The sequence below is a fragment of the Bicyclus anynana genome, chromosome 2 (genome assembly GCF_947172395.1).
Source record: "Bicyclus anynana chromosome 2, ilBicAnyn1.1, whole genome shotgun sequence".
Classification (NCBI taxonomy): domain Eukaryota; kingdom Metazoa; phylum Arthropoda; class Insecta; order Lepidoptera; family Nymphalidae; genus Bicyclus; species Bicyclus anynana.
The window spans coordinates 9,053,640-9,076,432 of NC_069084.1; the positions used below are offsets into that span (position 1 = coordinate 9,053,640).

Genomic DNA, 22,793 nt, shown 5'->3' on the forward strand with positions numbered 1-22,793 from the left:
CATCATCATCATCATCATCATCATCATTATCATCATCATCATCTTCATCATCACCATCATCATCATCATCACATCAGCCAAATGATGATGATGATGTCGTCAATCCTCCGTCATGTGAGGAGTCGACCAACACTGCGCTTTCCAGTGCGGGGTCACTATTAAACATTTAATTTTCATAATTAACTTCAATACTTTATTTAAATTTTATAGTACTTTGAGTTTTTATAAAAGTGTTTTTTTTTAACTTGTTAATCCATAATTTATTCTTCCCAGGAAATAAAATTATCAAAGCATTTTGCATGAAAGAAAATATGAATTCGATATATAAAGTGAACGATAATCATATAACTACAATAATCGGACTAAGAAGCATAACAACTGGCTTAGTCGTCTTCGTGCATATATGGATTGTCAACGGCATTCATGGAACTATTAACAGTTTGGATATTGACAGAGTAAGTGTTTTCCTTGTTATAGGTTATAATTTTTGCCTGGTATTAATTACACATTCACGCAAATCGTGTGTACCATCATAGTACGCATAGGAGAATCGAAAGACGTGAACCATTTTTTTGGTAATAAATAAATGTAAGCCACACTTTATACTCGAAAAAATACTGACTTTTCCTTCTTTAAGATAGAAACAGCCTTATTTGTCAAGAAACACCCCCAACCATATAAAATAGTCATCATCATCATCATCAGCATCATCTTTATCAGCCGATGGACGTCCACTGCCTGGACATAAACCTCTTGCATGGACCTCCAAGCACAACGGTCTCAAGCCGCCAGCATCCAGCGTCTTCCTACAATCCGCTTGATGTCCTCGGTCCACCTAGTGGGGGTTCGACTAACACAACACTTGGATGTATCTGTAGTCGATCGGGCATCTCTGCAAAGACCTCAGCACAACCCAAGTTTCCACCGAATCGAAGGATTTCACTTTCTGTTTTTAAAACAGTAGAAAATACATAAACGGTACGGGAAATAGATGTATCACGCCATTCTGCAGCGTAAAAATCATACGACAAAATGAATAGCCCTTATGGAATGACGTCACACAGCTAACTATACATTCTCATCCATACTAAACTTGAAAATTTCTTCACAATAAAAAAAACCTAAACTCTTTAGGACTCCGAGTCCTTTCGCCTTTTGACCTTTTAGCCTTTCTGAAAATACGCGAATCTTTTTATTAAGCTAGTCTTATATTAGGGCTCTAAGTTAGGAGCACGAATACTCCTTGATACTCGTAGAGTCAGACTCGAGGCTAAAGAGCTATTTGGTCTTTTAGCCTTCATGTGGCCTAAAAACAACCAAAGTCTAGAAAAAGAGTTCAAAGACTCTGGTGTTTTTGGAATTTGCTTCAGCTCGTAGTATTATTATCCTTGTTGACACAAAATATCTAGACGAAACTATTTCATAATAAAATATTTAATTATTATCTTTTACAGGATTATGAAAATTATAAGTTTTACTTCTTAAACCCTTCACTTATGATTGACACCTATCTCGTGATGTCTGGACTTCTTCTGTTTAGGGGACTAATATCGTCGAAGAACTATAACCCGTTATCTATGATACTGAAGCGATACATGAGGTACGTAATTTTAATTACTAGAATAGAATTATTAGAATTAAAGGATTCTTTTCGTATTTAATGAATGGCTATGTTATGAATATTCTAAAATAGAATAATATATTAAACAAGTTCTGTGTTTCTCGAATGAAATTAATAACATTATTCATTAACGTAGGCTTTCAGGAAATTCTGACCTCAACTCCACATTCACTTTTTTGACTCCAACTTAGTGATTTTAGTCAAAATGTATTATTACTACAAGAATACTTATGCCTATACTCTAGACTGTATTTTTGAATAATATTAGTATTTTTCTAAATATTTAACTGTATATTAACCAAAACTTTATTTTAGGTTTTTCTGGATATTAGGACTGATATTAATCATCTTTATCTACGTAATGCCAAATATTTCCGACGGCCCTGTCTGGCAAAAGCTGATGCAGCCAGAAATAGATGTTTGTAGAAAGAATTGGTGGATAACATTGCTGATGCTTGGCAACTACGTCGACACTGAGAATATTGTTAGTATGCAAATGTTTTATTTTTTGTGGAAAACTTATATGTACAATCGCACCCGCACATCAAAACTGTTTCAAAAATCTGACAAATTAAGTTAACCATATTTTTGGATGGCCGATTCGATTAACTATACCTACCTACCTTTATAGTGAATAACTCTGTGCGTACTAGAGCTTTCTAGAGGGCGTTAGAAGTCACTGTTGTTAATTGAAATCGTGCGCCCCGCACCCAATAAAACCTTCTTAGTGCCAGTTGTGCTTCAAATTTTTATTCTGTGTTTTTTGAGTTGCAGCAGTTCTGACGTATCAAATTAGTAATAAAACTAAAAAAATATATTTAGATTTTACACAGTTTTACTGGAAACATGAAGATATTCCAATTGTAACAGTACATTAATGGTAATTGAAAACTATCGTTGATAAAAAAGTCAATAAAACTGACTTCAGTTGAAATAAGCAATATTTTTTTGCACAAAACTGTATTATTATAGTGGTTCTAAAGTCACGATTCGAAAATTAAACATCATTATATTTCTGGTTTACATTAGGTTCTGTTCTAGGGAACCAATGAGGTGTTAGTTTGTTTACTCGTAATTATGCTATATCAGTTCGATATCATAGATTAATTTATTAATAAATTCAGAAGTTAAATACAGTAGTTGAAGAGAATTCAATTTTAGATTTATGCATTTTTATAAAAATAATTATTTTGTCATGTTTTTACAGTGTTATAGTGTCTTGTGGTCCCTGCCTTGTGACTTCCACCTGTCAATAGTCGGAATATTATTATTCTCACTGTACAGAAAGAATCGTCGCATTGCGTATGCAACTTTTACAATCATCCTGATTGCATCAATAGTCATGTCCGGTGTAGTTATTTACCAGAATAAATTATCTGCAGTTACTATGTTGGATATAAGGTATGATATAAAGACAAAAATTAACTTTACTTTTACTTATGAAAAAAGGTTTTTATTGTTAACTTATTTACAGTGGCGTGAAACAAATACGTAAAATTGTATTGACCAATCCAGCTTACACACAGAGTCATCTGCGTGCGGGTCCCTACTTGATAGGTTTCGCTTTCGGTTACCTCATTTCTGTGTATAAACTTGACAAACGCAAGACAGTCTTTTCCACGGTCAGTATGTGTCTCTAAATACTTTCATGAGCAAATATTTTCTTAAAACATAGTCGTAACAGCTGGGTAAGTAATTTTGGACTTACTCAAGCCGTCAAATACGCATAAGGGAGGAATCCTTCGTACTTTTGAGTTACCTCTACGCTTTACCAAATATGTGCTTTCTAAAATAGAAGGCACATATTTGGTGGGTGTGGGTTTGGAGGGTATGCTTAGATTAATAAAAAAAAAAATCTTCAGAAATATGATCAGATAAAGGTGAAGAGGGTTAATTAATAATTAAAAATTGGGCATTTCGAAAATCTGACGATTTGAGTAAGCCTAAAGGGCCACAAAGTTTCAAAATGAAAAATAAATTATCTATGCTCTATGCCACGATCGCTGTTGTTTTTTTTATTATCTTGAAGAAAGGCATAATCCCTCAAATAAACCCTAATATTTTCTGTCTATTGTTCGAATTTTCACGGCTTTAAAATAATTTAAATTTCGAATTGCCATTCTACAGATAAAATAATTACATCTGAAAATGCTGGTAGAGACTTATTATTTATTTACTTGTGTATAATAATTATTATTTATATTTCAGCCGTATTCTATAATAGGTTTCGCCGTATCAATTTGTGTGGGTCTAATAATTATGACAACAGGTGGCATTATAAATGACAAAAACCGACCCTACAGTGCATGGGAGGCGACTTTATACGTCGCTTTGAGCAGGAATATCTGGGCACTGGCCGTTGCTTGCTTTATTGCATTTTGCGAATATGGAACAGTTCGTAAGTTTAATTCGTCCTTTATTTGTATATACAGCAGAACCCGCTTAAGACGATCACGCTTAAAACGATTTCTCGCATAATACGTCATTTTACACCAGTCCCTACAACTTGAGACATGTTTTCATACATTTCTTAACTATACGATTCGTCATCCCGTTTAATACGCCTACATGCCGCATGCGAGTAATGCAAGCAAGACAAGCAAACACATCAGGACATCTTAAAGGTTCTTAAACAAGGTTGGACCAACTAACAAGGATCAGACTAATACGATACGATACGATAGGATCATAAAGAATTGAAAAAAAATAACCAGGATGTATGGTCACCAAACATTGCCTCTACGGGTACTGAAATATTGAAATAATAATATGGTGGTAACTTATGCAGTGTAACCATCCGTTTTAACTGCGCAGTTTATTAAATCGAAATTTCCTTAGAAATAACTCATTCTCAGTTCAGCCTACACATGCACATTTTAACTGAACAGTTAAAACTGCAGGTCTGTAGCTCGCATTAAATACCCGCGGCATATTAATAATAATTATATAATACACAATTATAATATACTTATGTAAATTTTGCATTGACGTACGTAAATAATATTTTGCTTTTTTGTGGTTACCTATACCTATAGTGACCTTGTGGTACTCATAGAGATATTATGAATTCAACACCTAAGTTACTACAAATGGTAGATACGAGTACGTATTGACAAAGGGAGATTTCTTGCTTATACCTAGCAGTTAATTAAAATATGTTGTACACGACGTAAAATTTATTTACTTCTCATAGCCTCGAATACCTCTGGGGCGTCCAAAACGATTTTTAAACCCCTCATGGTCGTCGTTAAATGGATTTTGCATAACAAATAACTATTTGCTTTCTGTCTCTCTGACCTCCTCAAAATTAATCCGATTTCATATTTTTGTTATTACTCTTTATTTGTGTACCATAATTACAAAACAAGCGAAGCAGGAACATAACAAGAATTAGAATACAAAAGGCGGCGTTATCGCTTAGTAGCGATCTCTACCAGCCAACCTTAGGCTTAGGACATTAATCTGTAGGTGGTGTATACCTTATAGTAATATACATTACCTATACATACATATTAATAACTACATAAACCATATTACACAAAATAAATAGTAATTATAACAAATATCATAAAATAAACTAATATATATGTATATAAGAGAAATATTCTATTAAAATATTATGTGACTAAGATAATATGTCTTAACAGCCTTTTCAAAAAGATCATAGATTAGGTTATTAGTCTAAGTAAGAGATTTTGTTTTTCGAATGTCGACTGGGAATGCATTCCATAACTTAATAGCGCGCACAGCAAATTAATATTTTATAAAAAATTACTCCTATGGAAAGGCAAACAAAGTAAGAGCACGATATGCAGTGGCGTAGCGTGCTTTAGAGGGGCCTCGTATCATAATTAGTTGGGGGCCCAAATGAAGGCTAAAGATTTCTCAGAAAAGAAACAAAAATGCTGACTTGAAATAAATATGACAGTGACTTAACTTATGTAGGATGTTTCCAACTTTTGGGCTCACGCTTAACCAGGGAAAAAAACTGTAGATGTGGATATAGTTTGGGGGCCCCGTATCATTGATACGGCTGATATGGCGGTAGCTACGCCCCTGACCATACTACGACATGGCCATACTGATGTTTTACTGTTATTTCTTTCGTTACAGCTGGCGTCAGTGCTCTGTTGAAGTCAGAAACATTCGTGTCTCACAGCAAGCTCTGCTACGGCACCTACCTGCTACACGCGATTGTCTACTCTCGCATTGTCACGTCTACGAGATCACCATTGGATCATAACATGTACCGAATAGTATGTTGACAATTGTGATATATACGAGTATGAAGACTGAGCTGGTTATTGGATGAAAAGTATTTTATATCAAACTAGCGAACTCCCGGGAATTCGTCCGCTCTTAAACATCCTTAACCTGGCTTTCTCGTAAAATACGTTTTTGCGGATGTCTACTAACTATAAACTCCCTTCCAAATTTCAATTTTCTTCAAACTTCAAGCAAGTCAAGCGGTTTTCATTTAGTGATATATGACTTTCGCTTTTTAACTGACTTCAAAAAGGAGGAGTTTCCCAAGTTGATCGGTATGTTTTTTATGTATGTACTCGAAGACGTCTGAACTGATTTGAAAAGTTATCATGCCAGGATCTGAAGAAGAGATCTAGAAGAAATTGAGGGAAATTTAAAATAATTGTAATACTAGTGTGTTTGTTAAATTTTTCATTATATATTTTAAAGCACTACAATTTAATGAAGATTTAGATTATTGATCACACGATCGATTATCGATGATGGAGCCAAAACATAGAAAAGGGAACTCCTCAACGATTTACAGCAGTTACCTTGTGTTTGGGCTTGATTAATTTTAATGAATGAGAACTTTCCACCTAGATGAGTGACTATTAGCGGTATGGTGATGAAGACGAAGAACAATTAAGGGAACTCCTTAGCGGTTTGCAGTAGCTACCTTGTGTTTGGGCTTGATTAATTGGTACTGATGGGAACTTTCCACCTAAAGGAATGGTAGAGTGTTTATTTCATGTATGAATGTTATTTTTTTACACTAAAAATAGAAAAATAAAAATAATGAAATTTTTATAAAAAAATACAATTGACTTCAAAACCTAAAAACGTACCCACTTAACTAAAAAGCGAAAACTAACTCAGAATATTAAATTATGTTGTACCTGCTGAACAGTTTAAAGGCGGTGCTAAGTTGGTGTTCTGTTAATTTAAGCACACACAAACTTTCGCCTTATATTAGTGTGATGTAAGTCCAATAACCAGCTCGGTGAAGGTCGTGCTATATTGAGATCGGCTTAGTGGGCTTATGTGACTATTTTTGTTTTCAGTTGTTCAACTTATCGGGCGTATTGGTATTTTGTTGGATACTCAGTGTGTTTCTGCATCTTTTTTTCGAAGCTCCAATGAGTAATCTCACTAACATTTTGTTCCAAACTAAGTAAGTAATACATTAACTACTCGTAAATAATTTTAATATGTACCCATTTTTTATGCCGTTACATTCTATACTAATATTATAATGCTGAAGAGTTCGTTTTTTTGCTTGAACACGCTAATCTCAGGAACTTCAGGTCCGATTTAAAAAATTCTTTCAGTATTAGATAGCCCATTTATCAAGGAAGGCTATAGGCTATATATTATCCGCGTATTCCTACGGAACGGAAACCACGCGGGTGAAACCGCGCGGCATCAACGCATTATCATCATCGCATATTTATAAATGATAATTTGTTTCAGATCACGTCGAGACATCACAAATGAAACAGAAATAGACAAAAAAGAAGTGAAGAAAATAAATTAAATGTTCATAATAATTATAATAAAATTGCTTAGACAGAATATTTTATTTACGTAGTTGATAACAAAAATAAAACCATTTTAGTATTGTACATATTATGTGTATACCTTTAAGAAATTAAATATCACGTGTCTGACACGGTAAAGGAAAAACATCGTGAGAAAACCTGAATACCAAAGAAACTAAAAAGTTCGAAATTAAAATCTATCTATATATATAAAAATGAATTGCTGTTCGTTAGTCTTGCTAAAACTCGAGAACGAACGAACTGAACGGATTTATCTTATCTTGGTCTTCAAATGTTCGTGGAGGTATAGGGAAGGTTTAAAAGGTGAGAAAAATTAGAATAATTGCCGGGAAAACCATAAAAACAACCCTTTTCTATTTCCCATACAAACGTTTAAGAGTCAAAGGGTAGGGTATGGTAGGGGTAGACTAGTGTAGAGTAGGGATAGAGAAGAAGTGCACATAAGTCAAAGCGAAGCTTGACCGGGTCCACTAGTATTATTATAAAAACCCGACTGCTTAGGCATAATGAACTGAAAAAAGAAAACCAAGTATCAATATATTATATATAAAGTTCTGACTAAATTCTTATGTTGCCGCATGCTCATATGGTAATTAATTTTTTGCCCGTAAGAAAATATTATTTGTCCCCGCCTGCAGCATTACAAAGAATTTAGTCAATACGTTATATACGAGTAGATATTATGAAAGCCGTGATAGCCCAGTGGATATGACCTCTGCCTCCGATTCCGGAGGGTGTGGGTTCGAATCCGGCAGGTGCATGCACCTTCAACTTTTCAGTTGTGTGCATTTTAAGAAATTAAATATCACGTGTTTCAATCGGTGAAGGAAAACATCGTAAGGAAACCTGCATACCAGAGAATTATCTTGATTCTCTGCGTGTGTGAAGTCTGCCAATCCGCAGTGGGCCAGCGTGGTGGACTATTGGCCTAACCCCTCTCATTCTGAGAGGAGACACGAGCTCAGCAGTGAGCCGAATATGGGTTGATGACGGCAGATATTATGATACTTATTTTTCTCTTTTCAGTTCATTGCGTCTAAGCAGTCGGGTTTTTTGTTTATATAATAATATTTTAAAGAGGTAAAGTTTGTTTTGTTGTACGGGGTAATCTCTGGATCTACTGAACCGATTTTAATAATTCTTTCACTACTAAAAGCCACGTTATGTGTGACTGTCACAGGCTATATTTATCCCCATATTCCCACAGGAACGGTAACTACGCGAATTAAACCGCGAGGCGTCGGCTAGTATGCAATAAATTTAGAAACTCGCTCGTGACATATCATTTGTAAAGCAACGTTCTCGTCGTAATCACATCGAAATTATTCTCGTGTAGTGAAGAGATATTTAAATTTAATAATGTTAGACTGTCTACTGTTTCGTATTCTTATGTGTATTTTATTTCTTGGTAAGTGCTACTTGTAATTATAACAAAAGTACCTTAAACTTTGAATGTACAGTGTAATGTTGTTGCTAACGTAAAAATAGAATGAATTTTGGTAATTACTTTATATGTCATTGTAAAATAAATATTGTATTGATATAAAGAAAAACAATAAGAATTAAGATGTATTATTATTGATAATATATTATTGATAATTAAATGTATTAGCCAGTTATTCACTTAAATCATTTATTTGTATTATGGTCAACCATTCCCATGGGATAAAATTTGGTTCTCTTCAATTCGGTTCAGTGATACCAGATATTACTTCCTCACAAACTTTTCTCAATAAAATTAACATAGAAAACTTCATTCATTAATAACCCATATTGGGCTCACTGTTGAGCACGAGTCTCCTCTCAGAATGAGAGGGGTTAGGCCTTAGTCCACAAAGCTGGCCCAATGCGGATTAGCAGACTTCGCACACGAAAAGAATTAAGAAAATTCTCTGGTGTGCAGGTTTCCTCACAATACTTTTACTTCACCCTTTGAGACACGTGATATTTACTTTCTTAAAATGCACATAACTGAAAAGTTGGAAACGCATGCCCCAGACCGGATTCGAACCTACACTCTCCGAATCGGAGGCCGACGTCATATCCATTGGACTACTCGTATCACATCATATAATATTGTCCATAATTTCTTTTCATAAAATGAATGACGGCCTCCGTGGCGCAGTGGTATGCGCGCTGGATTTTGAAAACGGAGGTCCTGGGTTCAATCCCTGGCTGGGCTGATTGAGATTGTCTTAATTGGTCCAGGTCTGGCTGGTGGGAGGTTTCGGCCGTAGCTAGTTACTACCCCACCGGTAAAGACGTACCGCCAAGCGATTTAACGTTCCGTTACGATGTCGTGTAGAAACCGAAAGGTGTGTGGATTTTCAGCCTCCTCCTAGTCAGCTCGCTACCATCTTAGACTGCATCATCACTTACCACCAGGTGAGATTGTAGTCATGGGCAACTACAAAAAATAATAATAATAAAAATTAAAGCTGTTACGAGTTATGCTAATGCGAGATGCATTAGCATCGACTTTTTATTGACCTGTCTGTAACTTTTTACTCTCATAGCAAATATTTATATACAAACTTTAATTGTATGTATTTTAGATACAATTAAAGTGGGATTTACCGTAATAATTTAAATCTATTTTGATTTATGTTTGTACCTACGCGATTTTACACAAATCCTGTTAGATTGTGCCTGTTGTCCTGGACAATTATGTAACTTATTTTTTTATTTAATTAACTATTAATCTTAAAGTTGTGTGTAAATATTACTATAAAGTGTGTCAACTGTCATTTATTATTATATGGATGTTTATTGGTTATCATAATAATCGTCTATAAAATCATTAACGTCTAATGAGATCATAGTTAAACTAATTATTAAGAATGTAATTATCGTTTATAAAAGATACGCTCCTTAATGCATATTTTATTATGCTGCTTTAATTTATGCAATATAAATAAGAACAATTTTAATCTAAATTGCATAAGTAACATATTATCCAATTTTTACTGAAAAGATTTAACTTATACGATACGAAATTTAAAAACAAAAATAATAAATGTGTTATAGCTTGGCAATGTGCATGTAGCGATGAATGTGAAACCCACGTCACCCGCATGTCACGGGAGTGTCAACTTACAAGACTATAGCGTTCCGGTACGATGTCGTGTAGAACAAGTTAGTCAGCTTCCATCTTAGATTGCATCATCACTTACCATCAGGTGAGATTGTACCTAATCAAGGGCTAACTTGTAAAGAAAAAGTAAAAAAAGAATCGCTACCGCTCGATCTTTTGCCGGTAGGATGGTCACTACGAACGGCCGAGACCAGACCTTAGCTAATTTAGAAACTATAGATTCTATAGTTTCTAAAATAGCTAAGGTTTGGTCTATAGTCTATAGTTTCTAAATTAGCTAAGCTAAATTAGCTAAGGTTTGGTCTAAGCAGACCAGAACTGGAAATCGAACCTAGAACCAACCTCTCTGCTAAGAACCACAGCGCCAGCAACTTCGTCAGAGAAGCCGTCGTAAATTGATTTTATTGTTGTAATATTCTAATGTTTATATATTGATAAGGGGCAATTAACGCGCAAGGGCAAGATAAAGTTCTCAGCTCAAGTGCAGCAGATATACATACTCATAGGAACAAAAATACAAAAAATGGAGAACGCATATCACCAGTAGATTTGCTTATAGAAGATCTTACTGAACAACAATGGGCAACAGATGAAATTGTATGTTCAAGAAAAGTCTTAAAAATATTGCACAATGTGAAAAATTCAACATTATGGGCAACTTGGAGTAAGTATACAGGTTATTTTATACCAAAACTATGGACATAGTTATAAATTGATGATTGATAGACAATTTAAAACAAAAGATTAAGGATTTGAATCAGACAGTCTTATATCGAAAACACTATACAGCTACAATAAAATATGGTTTGCTAATTAAATTATTACGCAGATTACGCAAGTTATTTATAGCAACATATATGAAAATGTAGCACTACGAGGCAAAATAAAGTAAACCTAGCAATTGCAATATGAATATGCATTTCACAGTATGGGATTCAATGCAAAGCCCAACCGGAGTATTCTATGGATCTATATATCAATTCGGAAATTACGATCAATGTATGAAGGCGCCGTGGCTAGAAACACACTCTGAATATCGGACTAAATATTGTCTTGCCGATATCAAGCTAACTAATGAAGAACCAAAACATTCTGTAGTTGTTGACCCTAACAGTACTGTTAAAAGTTATATAAATGTAAGTAACTTATTAGAATAAGTTTACTTTAAACTGGTGTGACATGCAACTCGACTGAGAAAAATTTGATTACACACGATGACTTTTATCCATATTTTATCAATCCAGAGTTATTGTAGAATCATATTCACGAAAGCCTATCTGAATGAATCTGTAAAAAGTTATAGATCTGTGACTAATCCAAACAGTTAGAGCAGTAACTACGAAGCGACAGGTAATGCTTGTCAGAGCAGTGACTAGCGTCAGTACCTTGCTTACAACAATGGTTATTGTACCAAGTTATTGAACCTCAAGAATATGCCACAACTTACGTCTTTTAATAGCAAAAATGCTATATCGAGAACAACACTACGTAAACGTATTTCAACAGAAATATCACCTAAATTTAGTGATGAAAACATTTCATTTCAGTCTGCTTCAAAACATGGTGTCACATTTAATATAATCTCTTCGGGAATGTGTGTACCTGTCGAATGCAACGCAAAAGCCGTTTCAAAAATAGTTCATACTATGTTTAGACACACGCATCTTGGACTGACAATACCGATTGCCGAAGTCAGTATCAATCCATGTGAGATATCCGGTGTTAAGGCGAAATATCCCATGCAGTTTAATTTAATAATGTAAGTATAATAAACAATTGGGTAATTTCCTTTTTCAATTATTTTAACGTTTTGCACATTTTAATAGCAGATATTTTTTTATTTTAGGTATGGTTTGGGTTTTTTCGTAACAGCGGCAATACTATGTACACTTTTAAACATTAATTCTAATCATCCCCAGAATGATAATGTTGGTGAGTTATGTTCTAATTTATGAAACAAAAATTGGCTTTAATACATTTCAGTTGTCACAAGTGCTTTTTTAAATTGTAAATTAAAGAATAGCTCCATTAATTACATTGAGACTCATTTACCCAAGAATACAAAATACGAAATAACTTGTTTATCCATAATAAATCTTTCCCAGGTAATAAAATCATCAAAGCATTTTGCATGCGAGAAAATATGAACTTGATATATAAAGTGAATGATAATAACATAACCACAATAAACGGAATAAGAAGCATGACAACTGGATTAGTGGTTTTTGTGCATATATGGGTTGTCAACGGTTTTCATGGAACTATTAACAATTTGGATGTTGACCGCGTAAGTGTTTTCGGCTTAGCACTGTGTTCACTTTGGTATAGGTTAAAGTAAATCATTTTAAGCTTGATAGATTAATACTTTCACATAATTTCCTTGTATAGTCTAACTGAGAAGATTTTAAGTTAGTAGTTAAGTACTTTGTTACATCTGTGGTCACATAAGGAGGTTTGTTTCCAATATATAGATAGGTACTATACGTAATTGGTTTAGTATAGAGATATTATATCCGATCTAGATAATAGTAGATGACGAAATAACCACATTATCTGATGTGACTATTTCTAGATTCTCTGTCTGGAATTGATATTGATTTCATACGTTTCCATTAATTTGGTGGCAGTGCCTAGGATTTAGTAAAGCTTTATGGTGTAATAATCAACTTTTTCAGTCGGAGAATCTTGACGAAACTATTGCATATGAAAGTAAATATTTAATTAATGTGATTTCACAGGATTATGAAAAATATAAATTGTACTTCCTAAACCCTACTCTTATGGTTGACACCTATCTCGTGATGTCTGGACTTCTTCTATTTAGGGGACTAATATCGTCGAAGAGCTATAACCCGTTATCTATGATACTGAAGCGATACATGAGGTACATAATATTCAAGTTTTTATTGTTTATCTATACTGTACAAATATTTTTAATTGTCTACAATATAGAATATTCCTGCCTAACCTATAGAATATAGGTATTCTATAGGTTAGGCAGGTCCAGTTTCGAGAAGTAGGTAAACCGTCTAATCTAACTCGGTTGGGCAGCGTTCGGCAAACTTCGCGACACATTTTTGTCAAAATTCCTCAGTGCCTTTCGATCAGTGCATATTGTCCTTCATGACATACGGATCTGAGACATGATCGCTAACTATGGGCCTTATAGTCACTTATAGGCTTAGAGTCACTCAACGGATGATGGAGCGAGCTATGCTTGGAGTTTCTAAGCGTGATAGATTCTGAAATGAGGATCTCCGCAGAAGAACCAAAGTCACCGACGTAGCTCAGCGAGTCGCGAAGTTGAAGTGGCAATGGGCAGGGCACATAGTTCAAAGAGTCGACGGACGTTGTGCTGGAATGGCGACCACGCACTAGAAAGCGCAGTGTTGGTCGACCTCCCACTAGATAGACCGAGGACATCAAGCGGGTCGCAGGGAGCCGCTGGATGCTGGTGGCTCGAGACCGTGATGTTTGGATGTCTATACAAGAGGCCTATTTCCAGCTATAGACATCCATCGGCTGATAATGATGATCACATTGATTAGACAAGTGTTTTGTTTCTAGAATCAGAATAACAATATTCGACATTAATGTAACCTTCTGTGAAGTTATGACCTCAATTTTTTTGAATCACTTTCACTGTTTTGACTCCAGCGTAAAGATTAGAGAGTTTTAGTATCATTTAAATAACTATAATAACATGAATTACATCCTTCTTTCTATAAGCACGTCTGTAGCAGATATACACTATAGTTCAGTAATATGAGGTTTTATCAGGGGAAAAATTCCTACTGAGCTGAATTTTTGTATACACCTTTATTACGGTGTTGTTAAGAAGATGTGAAAAATCGTCATCAATACAAGGTTTAACTGTTTAATCCGTAAACGATTAATTTTACAGAAAAACTGCAAGATACATTTTTTGTAGACAATAGGGATGATGACAGTTTTTTAAATTGTATATAAATTAAGAGTACGCTAATAGTAAAGCAATTTTGTAAAAGTAACAGGGTATCTGCGATAATTACTTTCGGAGCTACAGGGATTTAAAGGGTCAGATTTGCGGCGCTGCCGCGGATCCCTGAAAAACGCCCCATACAAAATGGTACGCACTTATGACGTCGTAGGCAATTAATGATCGTTAGATTTGTATGGGCGTTTAAACAAAATTACTAATATCTTTGTTATTTCTGCGTTTATTTTTATAGTTCATGTATTAAAAAATGTCACATTTAATGTAAGGAAGCTAAAAGTATATGAATTTTCATATAATTACGATAAAATATTTTTAGTAGATTTTGAAACTTTATAATCTTATTTATTTTGCAAATATCCAGTCAATCATTGCTTTTTATGTACAAGTTAGTTAACATTGACCTTATTTACCCGAATGTATCATAAAAATCAATATATTAAAACCTAGTCATCATCCCCATTCTATGAGAATACTAACTAATAATCTCCGAGTTAATAGGTCGCGAGATATTTGCGATAAACTGATTTTAGTGACGTTTGTAACTTTTATAGCTGGCCCGATATCGATGCGAAAGATTTTTCACATCTTCTTAATAACACCGTAATGAAGGTGTATACAAAAATTCAGGTCAGTAGGAATTTTCCCCCAGATTGGAGTTTAAAATACCTTAAACTATTGGACTACTATGTTGATGTATTGATTTGTATTTTTTCAAATGTAATTCTCAACTTTATTTTAGGTTTTTCTGGATTTTGGGACTGATATTAATCGTAATTATCTACGTAATGCCATATATTTCTGACGGCCCCGTCTGGCAAATCCTGATGCATCCAGAAATAGATATTTGTAGAAAGAATTGGTGGATAACATTGCTAATGCTTGGCAACTACGTCGACACTGAGAATATTGTTAGTATGCAATATCAATATAATTTAAAAAAAAACATGATAGATTTAAAGAAAATTTACTGTGACAGACGGACAGACGGACACGCGAGTGCTCTTATGAGGGTTCCGTTTTTGTACGTACGTACATCGGGAACCCTAAAAAGTAACGATTGAAAGTTCCATTGTTTTTAGGGTACCGTTAGTGGGTGGTGGAGTGAATTGAGTACCTATCAGATTTTTTTAATTTTGATAAAAAAAATTGTATTGTGTGTTTACAGTGTTATACCGTCTTATGGTCAATACCTTGTGACTTCCACCTGTCAATAGTCGGAATATTATTATTCTCACTGTACAGAAAGAATCGTCGCATTGCGTATGCAACTTTTACAATCATCCTGATTGCATCAATAGTCATGTCCGGTGTAGTCACTTACCAGAACAATTTGCCTGCATTCATTACTTTGGATATAAGGTATCATTTATTCGATTTTCACTTTTTATGAGAAAAGTTGTCACGTTGTGAAAGTGTGAAAAGTGATATCAGTAAGATTTCTTAGAATAACTTTATGACACACTAGCTGACGCCACGCAGTTTTACCCGCGTTGTTCCCGTTCCCGTAAAAAACGAGAATAAAATAATAGCCTATAGCCTTTCTCGGTAAATGGACTATCTAACACTGAAAGAATTTTTCAAATCGGACCAGCAGTTCCTCAGATTGGCACGTTCAAGGAAACAAACAAACTCTTCAGCCTTATAATATTAGTATAGATAACACTTAACATTAGGATTTTACATAAGAATGCTATACAATTCAAGGGGCCCGCGACTCTAAGCAGTCTTGTCTGACCTACCCCTAGAGTGTTTGTAAAGCTCAAAGCCAGAAGCTAGCTACGGAGGTCTTGAATGTAGCCTTGAGTTTGACGGCCTCCGTGGCGCAGTGGTATGCGCGGTGGATTTACAAAACGGAGGTCCTGGGTTCGATCCCCGGCTGGGCAGACTGAGATTTTCTTAATTTGTTCAGGTCTGGCTGGTGGAAGACTTCGGCCGTGGCTAGTTACCACCCTACCGGCAAAGACGTACCGCCAAGCGATTTAGCGTTCCGGTACGAGGCCGTGTAGAAACCGAAAGGGGTGTGGATTTTCATCCTCCTCCTAACAAGTTAGCCCGCTTCCATCTTAGACTGCATCATCACTTACCATCAGGTGAGATTGTAGTCAAGGGCTAACTTGTAAAGAATAAAAAAAAAAAAAAAATGTAGCGAAACGAAGGTCGTGTATGTGAAGTGAAGGGTAGACTGAGCGACCCTTCTAGCGAAGCTACTTATACTCGTAAATACTCGTACTTGACTTCTTAAATAAAATGTTTGCTATACTAATCTGTGGCATGTTACTATTCTGTGAACTAGAAGCCAAGTCGCCAAGACAGTTATTTAAAAAAAAATTTGCATTTAATCATGGTCACCTTAACCAAACATTAAAAAGTCTTCTATATTTTCAGGTGTATTATTAATCAGTTCTCTTGGGTGGAGTGAAATTCATGGTCAGAGTCCTTTTCATATAAGAAGTCCCGTGGCTAAAACCTGAACTAAAATTGACAGCGCCTTACACAAATGACTTTAAGACCGCCATTACCAAATGACAATGAGCCCCATTAAGACATTAGCGCCGCGTCTGGACTTCTTTCATGAAAAGGACTTTACCTTAGCTTTGATTTGTCAGCTTCAAAGGGCAGATCGAAGATTATATAATCACTGCGTTTGGGCTGACTTTCAAGCCAACGCTTCGAAAACTAGAAAAATGTATGGGAATGAAAGATCTTGATGAAGACCTGTCGATAGCAAATGTCATTCCTATACATTGTTCTAGTTTTCGAAGCTTTAGCGATCGTAAAAAGAGAATCAACGTGCAACTTGGCTACAGGGGCAGGTTGTTAAGCGTTGAGTGATTCTAGTTCAAGTCACTCTTAGCCTACAATTCATTATGAGTGTAATGAACGGCCTAGGCGATCTATTTATTGGCCATTTCAATCCCATCTCTCTTATTTTTAACCGACTTCCAAAAAGGAGGAGGTTCTAAGTTCGGCTGTATGTATGTTTTTTTTATGTATGTCCAGCGATAATTCCGTCATTTATTGACCGATTTTGAAAATTCTTTTTTTGTTTTGAAGAGTTTGATTCCAGGGTGGTCCCATTTTTTTTTTTTTTTTTTGTTATTTTGCATATTAATTTCATTTAAGCTTAAGCTTAAGGTAGGTTTTGAAAAAAGTATTTTAATTATTTATCTATTTACAGTAGCGTGAAAAACTTGCGTAAAATTTTAATGGGCAATCCAGCTTACACACAGAGTCATCTGCGAGCCGGTCCCTACTTGATAGGCTTCGCATTCGGGTACCTCATTTCTATATACAAACTTGACAAGCGCAAGACTGTCTTTTCCACGGTTAGTAAAGATGCAAATTCATATTCAGAATGTGTGTTCAAAGTGTGTTTCCTCGCAAATAACGTCGTATGACATACGTACGCTTTGTTAATTACAGCCTCTGCAAACTTAAAGCAATATCTGCAATATCGCCTCGGCTGTAATTTTCAACTTACCGCACTTATATTATAATGTACTATGACATCACATGTCTCACAAGATGAAGTAAAATAATTGTAAGGAAACCTGCGTATTTGAGATTTTAATTCTCTACGTGTGTGAAATCTGCAAATCCAATTGGGCCAGCGTGGTGGTCTATTATCCCAACTCGTGCTCAATAGTGAGCTGAAGATACGTTGTGATTCAGTCTGGTAACGCAATTAGTTATGATATTTTGTAAATGTATTAGTGAACGTACTCGTGTATGTGTATTATAATGTAAGTGTTTATATTTCAGACGGATTCTATAATAGGTTTCGCCGTATCATTTGGCGTGGCCCTCATGGTCATGATAACGGGTGGCATTTTCTATGACAAAAACAAAACCTACAATGCATGGGAGGCGATTACATTCGCCACTTTGAACAGAAATGTCTGGGCAATTGCTCTTGCTTGCTTAATTGCATTTTGCGAATATGGAACAGTTCGTAAGTTTAATTTGCTTTTTATTTGTATGAATTTGTAAGATAATTTTCATCTCACGTGCTCGAAAATTTCATTTTGATCAGCCATGTTAGCAATTCAGCCGGTTTCGAAGCCTAGGCAGACAAAGACAATGGTCTATTCTTAATCTTTATTATCAACCTATTACAATAAAACATCAAACCAACTGAGGAATGTCATCTACCTACTGTATGATAAAAATGGCTATGTAGTTAGTCTGTACGCCGTAGAAGTAGGTGCGAGAGGATTACCAGCAAAATCTATAACTTGCTTAAAGACCTTGGCCTCTCTAGAAGTGCAGCTAGTTCTATATTAGAACGAGTATTCAAAGCTGCTCTAATAGGATCTTACCAAATTTGGATAGGTAGGGAAAACAACACGAGCAGAGAAGGGGAGGGTTGATCGATCGTCAAGGAATTCCTTAACCCTACATCCAGTAGTCACAAGTCCTGGACTTTGCTTGGGGTTTTTCTCTCTACTACGCGATGGACCCGGCACCTGCACGGTGAATCCATGGAATGCTAAGATATTCGTCTCTCTCTGGTGCCGAAAAACATTGTAATTATTTGGTGGTAACTTTAATCCACCTCTATTTTGATTCGTTTTTGTATTGTTTTTTTGTTCAACAATAGTGTAATAGCCTTGTGTGGTGAATATAATTATGAATTTAACACCTAAAGAGTTATTACAAATGTACCTACGCTACGTATTGCCAAAACTGAAATCTTGATTATACCTAGAAGTTCTCACGCTGTATTAAAATGATAATGTATGAAAAAAAGTATGTGTCAGCTCCGACGCATGAATGGAGTTTACTCATTCAGATCGACTGTCTAAATACGTATTTGTTTCCCCGCATACACTATATACGTCTCAATACTTACGCCTGAAAAGTGAAAAGTGCGCAACCGAGGAGCAGCAGGCCGCAGCGTGCGCGCACGTGCACGTTGTTGGCGGCACCGTACGGTGAAAGGTGCGCAGAATAGGTTGCGCTCAAAAACGTAACGCTGTCATTCGTTCATCGAATTTTAATGCCCATATTTCTTTCATATTGGGGGCTATATATGAAAAATCGATTCTTAAGGAGTAAACTCCAATGAATTTAAGTTTTTTTTAATATATGACAAGTTAGCCCTTGACGTCGATAAATGACGATGCAGTAGTGGACTTACTTTTAAGTCAGAGCAGTGGCGTAGCTTGCCCTGCATCAAAATTAGTTAGGAGCCCAATGTAGAATATGTTAAGAGCGCGAAGCGCGTCAGTACGATATGGATAAAATTCGAAGCGCAAACGAGACGCGCGACGCAAATTTTATGACGTGAGCGCCAAAACCATTTTTACCTAATTGCAATTAAATTAAACAACATAACGAAAAACAAAATGGCTATGTTTAAGATATATACCTAATTTTCTATACAAAACAAAAAATTAAGAAAATAAGTTTGCTTTTCCTGAGATTGAAAGCAAAATGTGAGCAAAACATGTATTTTTCAAAAAAATAAACTATCAACAAAAGTTTTACAAATTGTGTATTTTGTATAGTTATAACGACGCTAACACTTTGAAATATCATTTACCCAAATATCAGGCTCCTAACTTTTCTAGAATCTGAGATCCAGAACCATTTGTAACCACCAAATTACATATGGCACACTCTTAAATCCTAAACTGAACCTTTCTGTTGAAAACCACAGCACTACCAACTGCTCCAGTGAGGTCGTCTCACTCTCAAATCCAAAATTATTTTTTGAACTCCTCGCTTTGCTCGTGGTCGTCGCTATAAACGATTTTGTTACTTCCGTAACAAGTAATTATTTTCTCTGTCTCTGGACTCTAATAACTTTCATCTAGATGTTTGCCTTTGTTTCAATCAATCAATCAATCAATTAAAGCCTTTATTACTTCTTAACAATAAATTACATAATGAATTTTAAGTTAATTTATCCTATACTATTTGTTTGTTGTTAGAATTGTTTGTTGTTAGAAGGTTATAGTTGTTACGTATGTTAGTATAGTACTTAATAATTATCACTGGGTATAGGCCTCCTCCAGCTGATATATTTTATTCATTCTTTTCTATGTAGAAAAATAATATAATAATTATGTAGGTTTGCCATCCATACGTAAATAATATTATAAGTTGATAGCAGACGCCCGCAACTTCGTCCGCATGTTGCCTATGTTTATTCTAAGATAACTTTATGTCATTTCTTTCGTTTTAGCTGTCATCAGTGCACTATTGAAGTCAGAAACATTCGTGTCATATAGCAAACTCTGCTACGGCACCTACCTGCTGCATGCGATTGTCTACTCTCGCATTGTCACGTCGACGAGATCACCGTTGGATCATAACATGTACCTAATAGTATGTGCCTTGATGATAATCGTAATTAGAGTCGGCCTAATAAAAGTTGAGACTATTTCAGTCTCCCTAAAAAACTCAGTTTTATGTTATAGTAATTTTTCACACATACTTGGATGCGTTTTTTTTTTAATTTTCATTCATTTTCGGTACATTTTATTCTTTACTTTCAGTAGCCAAACTCTAGCATTACAAACTGTTAAACGTAATATTAAGACAAAAGCTTTGGACCGAGAGCCTTTCTTCTAATAAAGGAGATGGTCCAAAATTGTACAGAGCCCAGGATCAGTCTTTGTACCCTGGCGGAAATAAAGAAAATAAAATTTTCAACTATTTTCGAGATTATACAAATTGATTGAAAGTCTTAAGAAATAATATTAATTCTCTCTCTCAAGAAATGCAACACTAAAATGGGTAATAACGGCGGATTGATGACGTTTTCAACGCAGTAGTCGTTTTGATGTTTGCTGTCAATTGGCATATCATAGTTGCTTTAAGGGCGCCATCTTGATATAACTCAAAAACTTGGGTATTAATTTTATTTATCCTTTAGATTTTAACCAAATTCCTGTATTTATTAATTTTAATGATACGGGGTACACGAATGGACCTGAAATTGACCATCTCCTTTATTTTTCAAATGAAGATTCGGGAAGTTAGTGGTGTTACGATTGTACATACATTGGTCCTGGTTATATCATCATTTCTATTAGTGGTCGTTCATTAAATTAATCATTAATCATCGCCAACCCGCATTGAAATATGCCCATAGTTAGCGACCTAGTCTCTAGAAACTTAACTACAGCATCACTTAACGTCATGTTGGTGAAAAAAAATTTAACCCCATAAATCCCTAATTTTTTTTTTCTTTTTAATAATATTTATAACTAGTCTTTATTTTTTCAGTTGTTCAACTTATCGGGCGTATTGGTATTTTGTTGGATACTTAGTGTGTTTCTGCATCTTTTTTTTGAAGCTCCAATGAGTAAAATCACTAAAATTATGTTCCAAACTACGTAAGTAACCTGATATTTCTCAAATTTATGCATTTTTTGTATTGTCATCTAAGAAAAACACATTATAAAATAAGATATCTATTTAAAACAGTTAGTTGAAGATTTTTTAGTCTTAGTACCTACCTATTAAAAATTACATAAATATTTTCGTCTATAACATAAATCAACGAAATACCGATATTAAAAGTACTACAGAATTCCAGAACGATCTTTGATTGGGAGTTTTATCACAAAATGACAGTAACAGTATTTTTTATTTAATTTTCTTTTTTAAGGGTCTTTTTAAATTAACAATATCACTGATGGTTTTAAGGTTATAGTCAAAAAGCCGAAGCCCTGTTTTACGTTTATAGGTTATAAAAAGTTGCAATTTTGGCTTTCAGAAAAAGAAAAAAGTACACCATTCTCATAATTTTATTTCGCATCAAATGAGCTATCGTTTACAAGTGTCCTCCAATTTTAACGAATATTCTTAGGTTTTACACTACTCGGCAAGACTACAAAACGACGTCTGACGTATGTATGACGTATCCACTGATAGGACACCACCTGTACAAAATCCTTCGAATTTCTTTTATAATGATCTTTTTTAATATCCTACTTCATTTTCAGAAAAACCAACATTAACCGTGAAATGAAAAAGCACGAATACGAAAACGATGGGAGTAACAAACAAAAGAAAATTTCTTAATTCATCTATTTCTATTTTATTTAGTTAATTTACTTAAATTACCTTTTAATGTACGCCTATTCAATTTATCTAATAATTACAATATTAAAATGTAAAAGAAAATCTATTTCAAAGAGAAACTTATTAAAACATGGACAACCTTCTCAACGACATGTACGAAGATGTTTTTACGAGAGTGGAGTATTATTTTAAGATAGTGCTCTCTAATAATGATAGCCATGATAGCCCAGTGGATATGACCTGCTTCCGATTCCG

The 22,793-nt window shown here is 34.9% G+C and overlaps 2 protein-coding genes across 2 annotated transcripts; both read left to right on the plus strand.

Annotated features, from left to right (window-relative positions):
* Positions 1 to 2,777: 2,777 nt before the first annotated feature.
* Positions 2,778 to 7,483, plus strand: LOC112048873 (uncharacterized). Its single transcript, XM_024086558.2, has 6 exons — positions 2,778 to 3,022; positions 3,096 to 3,243; positions 3,830 to 4,019; positions 5,735 to 5,877; positions 6,931 to 7,040; positions 7,340 to 7,483. The coding sequence occupies exons 1-6, from the start codon at positions 2,787 to 2,789 to the stop codon at positions 7,401 to 7,403; spliced, it is 891 nt and encodes a 296-aa protein (XP_023942326.2). The 5' UTR covers positions 2,778 to 2,786; the 3' UTR covers positions 7,404 to 7,483.
* Positions 7,484 to 10,971: 3,488 nt separating this feature from the next.
* LOC112048860 (uncharacterized) lies at positions 10,972 to 22,644 on the plus strand. Its single transcript, XM_024086544.2, has 13 exons — positions 10,972 to 11,186; positions 11,450 to 11,658; positions 12,070 to 12,281; positions 12,369 to 12,454; positions 12,628 to 12,809; positions 13,261 to 13,406; positions 15,241 to 15,409; positions 15,667 to 15,860; positions 17,680 to 17,827; positions 18,264 to 18,453; positions 20,692 to 20,834; positions 21,738 to 21,847; positions 22,460 to 22,644. Exons 2-13 carry the CDS (start codon positions 11,461 to 11,463, stop codon positions 22,536 to 22,538), a joined length of 1,857 nt encoding a protein of 618 aa, XP_023942312.2. The 5' UTR covers positions 10,972 to 11,186; positions 11,450 to 11,460; the 3' UTR covers positions 22,539 to 22,644.
* Positions 22,645 to 22,793: the final 149 nt, after the last annotated feature.

What these genes read in the sequence shown, in the direction of transcription:
- LOC112048873 (XM_024086558.2), top strand. Translation starts at nt 2,787, where the DNA reads ATGCATTTTTATAAAAATAATTATTTTGTCATGTTTTTACAGTGTTAT. An exon ending in GTTACTATGTTGGATATAAG is followed by an intron (nt 3,023 to 3,095) that starts GTATGATATAAA and finishes ACTTATTTACAG; the next exon opens with TGGCGTGAAACAAATACGTA. An exon ending in TTGCGAATATGGAACAGTTC is followed by an intron (nt 4,020 to 5,734) that starts GTAAGTTTAATT and finishes CTTTCGTTACAG; the next exon opens with CTGGCGTCAGTGCTCTGTTG.
- LOC112048860 (XM_024086544.2), top strand. Translation starts at nt 11,461, where the DNA reads ATGCAAAGCCCAACCGGAGTATTCTATGGATCTATATATCAATTCGGA. An exon ending in CTGTTAAAAGTTATATAAAT is followed by an intron (nt 11,659 to 12,069) that starts GTAAGTAACTTA and finishes ATTTCATTTCAG; the next exon opens with TCTGCTTCAAAACATGGTGT. An exon ending in ACAATTTGGATGTTGACCGC is followed by an intron (nt 12,810 to 13,260) that starts GTAAGTGTTTTC and finishes GTGATTTCACAG; the next exon opens with GATTATGAAAAATATAAATT.